General features: G+C 39.6%; 1 protein-coding gene across 2 annotated transcripts in view; it reads right to left on the bottom strand.

The window, feature by feature from the left end:
• Positions 1–857: 857 nt before the first annotated feature.
• Positions 858–4,046, bottom strand: part of LOC103134944 (arachidonate 12-lipoxygenase, 12R-type-like) — an 8,252-nt gene continuing 5,063 nt past the window's right edge. The window contains exons 2-13 of one of the 2 annotated variants that reach the window (XM_007547472.2): positions 3,966–4,043; positions 3,788–3,901; positions 3,588–3,691; positions 3,304–3,476; positions 2,862–3,005; positions 2,478–2,681; positions 2,314–2,400; positions 2,065–2,231; positions 1,860–1,981; positions 1,698–1,798; positions 1,158–1,328; positions 858–1,080 (exon numbers count right to left, since the gene is read on the bottom strand). In XM_007547472.2, the coding sequence (XP_007547534.1) occupies positions 901–1,080; positions 1,158–1,328; positions 1,698–1,798; positions 1,860–1,981; positions 2,065–2,231; positions 2,314–2,400; positions 2,478–2,681; positions 2,862–3,005; positions 3,304–3,476; positions 3,588–3,691; positions 3,788–3,901; positions 3,966–4,036 (1,638 nt within the window). In that variant the 5' untranslated portion in view covers positions 4,037–4,043 and the 3' untranslated portion in view covers positions 858–900. The remainder of the gene's footprint in view (positions 1,081–1,157; positions 1,329–1,697; positions 1,799–1,859; positions 1,982–2,064; positions 2,232–2,313; positions 2,401–2,477; positions 2,682–2,861; positions 3,006–3,303; positions 3,477–3,587; positions 3,692–3,787; positions 3,902–3,965; positions 4,044–4,046) is intronic. The other variant, XM_016669548.1, reaches the window with a different exon arrangement.

The raw sequence follows: 4,046 nt of genomic DNA, 5'->3' as shown, positions 1-4,046 counted from the left end.
AGCAGGGATGCCCTCCTGATCTGTACCATCAATGTGGCCAATATGCTGAAGTGGCCCTCGGTGAAATTGAGTTCGACACCCCTGGTTTACTAAGATCTTTTGAACTGCCCTTTGTGTGGGAAAACAATCAGAAGTTCCAGTTTTCACACTGATCTGTAAAAAGCCATAAAACAGCATGAGTTCAGGCCAGTGGAGGAGAAGGTCTGCTTCCACTTTGTTAGGAGACAACTGGTGTTTGATCTTTAAAAATTGCAGGGAGTTTCTATGTTTAAAGAGGTGGTTGGATGAACAAAATTTTGAACACCAACAAATCAGATTTGTCCTTGCAATTCTTCAGACGCCTTTGCTTTTCTTTTCCATTTGTCTCAGGTAAATGAATGCATGTTTTTCAGCAGTTTCTGATGTAATTTCATACATTGTCTATTGGATTAAACTCCGACGTCTACACTCATCGTTTTGTGTGGCTTCACTTCAGCCCGCCGGGAGAAATCTGGGATCCATGAGAAGATTGAGCAATAGATCTTTATAACCCAAAATCTTCAACACAAATCCTGAATATACCTTCCAATACTGTAATTTTTCAATATAAAAGCCAATTGTTCTTACACAAGCTCTTTGGTACATTTAGTCATGACAGTCACCTCATTTACTTTGAGTAAACTTTTAGATTTGCTCAAAGACATGAAGCATTTGCCACTTTTGATTAGGAATTTTATAGCCAATTCAATGTTTTGTCTGAAGTAAAGACTATTTGACTGCAGTACGTTTGTCATTAACACACAGCAAATATACTTTTCAAAAAGCACTGTAGAGATCTGCGTCTTGGGGAATTGTACAGTCAAGACAGAACAATGCAAAGCCTTTCACACATTCCTTTATTTTTTTAAATCATGAAAATCCCTAAATGGTCACACTGTTTTCTACCACATCAGGGTTCAGATATGTGTAGGGCATTTCCAGTTTTGAATTTCTTGCTGCAATTTCTTCCCTTATGTAGGACAAGTCAGCTTGCAAGACCTTGATGATCTCCTTTGGTATTGGCTCGTCAAAGTGCTCCTCTGGAAATTCACCCAGGAGAACCTGCATGTGCCAGCAGAGAAGCCGCTTCAGAAATGTGAAAACCGAACAGTTTTTGTAATCCATCCTGATTTTCTTACCACATCAGTGTACTTTTCTGAAAGAATCCTAGCAGCTGACATAATCTTGACCGAGTCTTCAACATCTGGGAGAGTCTCCAGAACAGTCTGCATGCTGGACTGCCCCTTTATGGCTGGAGGAGGTTTGCACAGCAGGAGGGAGCCATTGGGTACCCAGGAGTTGTAGTCATACTAGAATAAGAAGTGAGGTGGGAGAGAAAAAAAAAAGCGAAAGATTCCCAGACATGAAGCATTTGCCACTTTTGATTAGAGCTTAGTCAACTTTTCAAAAATGTTAACATAAAACCAAACACATTTTAATAAAGACTTTCTACTGAAGACTCTCCATGTTCATGTACAGGATGTGGACACAGTACTAATGCAGTTATTGCTCCACTGTGTAAGGTGATCAGTTTCACCATACCTCAGAAGAGGTATGGTGAAATACCTCTGCTGAGGTATTTCACCAATTTTATTTTCTTGCATTTTAACCACATCAAGTCCATTCAAATTGTGCTAAAATGTACAGTCCAGTGCAGAAAATGGATAACATTTGCCCACCTGGCCATTGTTAACTGCAGCATGCTGTACAGACACTCTGAAGATCACCATGGTGATGAACTTTGCCACTTCCTCAATGGTATTGAAGCATGATGGGAAACCTGTTGCAGAGTCACTGTCCATTATTCTGCAGCAGCAATTTAGCCGAAAACAGATTTTTACCTGAACGTTTGTTCTCCAAGAAGCCATGTGTGAATATCTCGTTAACCCATTCCTGCAGCTCAATGTCCTTCATCACATCACAATCAGAAGTGTAGTAGTAGTCCACCATAGCTGTGGCATATCTGGCAGGGGGAAGAAAAAAAGAATAGCTACAATTGCATTCTGAAACAAGTGCATTCAACAATATGTTGCCAAGTTTACTTACTCATTGAGGTAGTTCCACAGCTTCAGTGCATCATCTCTGTAGTAAAAGTTTGGGATCGACTCCAGTCCTCTTTCTTTGATGTTTTCAGGCAGACAGAGGGAGCTGTAGGTCAACTGAGACAGATCTCTTCTCATAAGCTCCATCAGCCCCTCTACTCCAAGTGAGCTCTAAAAAAAAAAAAAAAAAATTGTTCTTAAATAAAAACCAAGAGTTTCATGAAAGGCTTCACTAAGATTTTTCCAGTCATACCTCACTCAATGCTCCCCCAGGTGAAAGTAGTAGTTTGCGGACCAAGATGTTTATGTGGAGAGTGTAACGAAAGTGCGGGATCAGCAGCTGTATAGACATGACAAAACTGAAGGTCAAATAGCTTGAAGAGACCATTGCTTGCTCATCTTTATGAGAGCCGATACCTTATAAAGAGGATGAATGGTTGGGAGACAGCGAAAAGTAGCAATAGTGAAGACTTCTGCTAGATAGTGAGTGTGCAAGAGATGATAGAGCGTCTGGTGTTGAATCAGGTCTGAACTCCTAAAAAACAGCTTGGCCAGAAGCCAATCCGTTTCAAGGTCACTTGGTAGAAAGATGGGGTTCTGCTCAGAGGGTTGTTGGTACAGCTGCATAGAATTGGGATAGAGAGAAAAAAAAAAAATAACTCAATTTGCCTAATGCCCCCAGTTAGTGTCACATTAGGTCCCATTTTGTCTCAAATGATCATTTTGTGTCATCGTCATTCACATACCAAGTGACTAATGGAACATGAACATGTTTAAGTGTTTCTCCCTTCAGTAAATTACCTGTATGGCAATTGGCAACAGTTTTCCTTCTGGGTTCTTGTAAAACAAGCACAAACCAGCTGCAACATGCAGAGGATTTCCATCTTTCAGTCTGGTTGGTAATCCATCCATTATCTTCTGGTCACATAGAAATGTATTGCCTTCCTGCAGGGGGGAATGAGTTGATTCAGTATATTCCTTTTCTCCATATATCAAACCTCATTTTATTGAGTGAATACGAATTCAGGAAAACGAGTACAACTGATTTTAAATATTGTTCTTTAAAGACAAAACTGAAGTGCATCAGTATTTAGTTCCCTTTAGATGTTCAGCTCTTAAGCAGTGGTAAAATACAAGTACATTCCTAGTTGAGCACCTAAAATTGTCTAAAAGTAAAATCCTTCAACACCTCCATTAAGCATCATTTCATGTTTGTCATATGAAATCCCAAGCATATGCTCACCTCCATTTCCTTTTCCAGAGTGGTTCCAGTTTCCAGAAAAGGTTTCACCATCTCATCAGTCACTGGAAAGTTTGGGGGAAGTTTGGAGCAGCGCTTGATCACATTGGGGTTGGTTCCATTCAAAAACTGGTATCCAAAGAAGTCATCTTCCTTCCAGTGCTCTGAAACGTACTCTGGAATAATAAAAGTTGGAAACCAAACAGCATAATTCTGATTCTTTAAAATACATTTCTGGATAAAATAAATAAAAAAGGGATGTAAATATTTAGTAAGGCTTCAACCACCTAACATCTTTGTCTTTTTGAACTGGAAGATATTTTTTATGTCTTCAATTTGTTTCCATTTTTTACCAGGTTCAGTCAGTCCCTTCATTGCCAGTTCAAGAGTTCTGAAGAATAGAGCGCAAAGCAGAAATCAGTGAACACATACCAACTTCAAGGTATTAGGAGCACAAATAAGGGGCAACCTGGAATAATTGGCTCACATGAGTTTGTGTGTGTGGTCCAATTCAGACATGGAGAAACGAACTTCTGCCAAAAGCTCAAACACATCTTTGAAGTGACTGATGTGCAGCAACCCATCACCAATGAACTCCCATCTAAAAACAAAAAGTTGAAAATTTGCACAGATGCAATTCTAGAGAAACTTGACTGGAAACTTACTTGTAAGAGCTCTTTTTCAACTCCAGTTCTTTTTTTCTGTGGTTAAGCAGCAGAGGATGATCCTCCTCCATAAATTTTCCA

The sequence above is a fragment of the Poecilia formosa genome, unplaced genomic scaffold (genome assembly GCF_000485575.1).
Source record: "Poecilia formosa unplaced genomic scaffold, Poecilia_formosa-5.1.2 Scaffold1, whole genome shotgun sequence".
In the NCBI taxonomy this organism is placed as follows: Eukaryota; Metazoa; Chordata; class Actinopteri; order Cyprinodontiformes; family Poeciliidae; genus Poecilia; species Poecilia formosa.
This window is presented reverse-complemented; position numbering and strand designations above follow the sequence as displayed.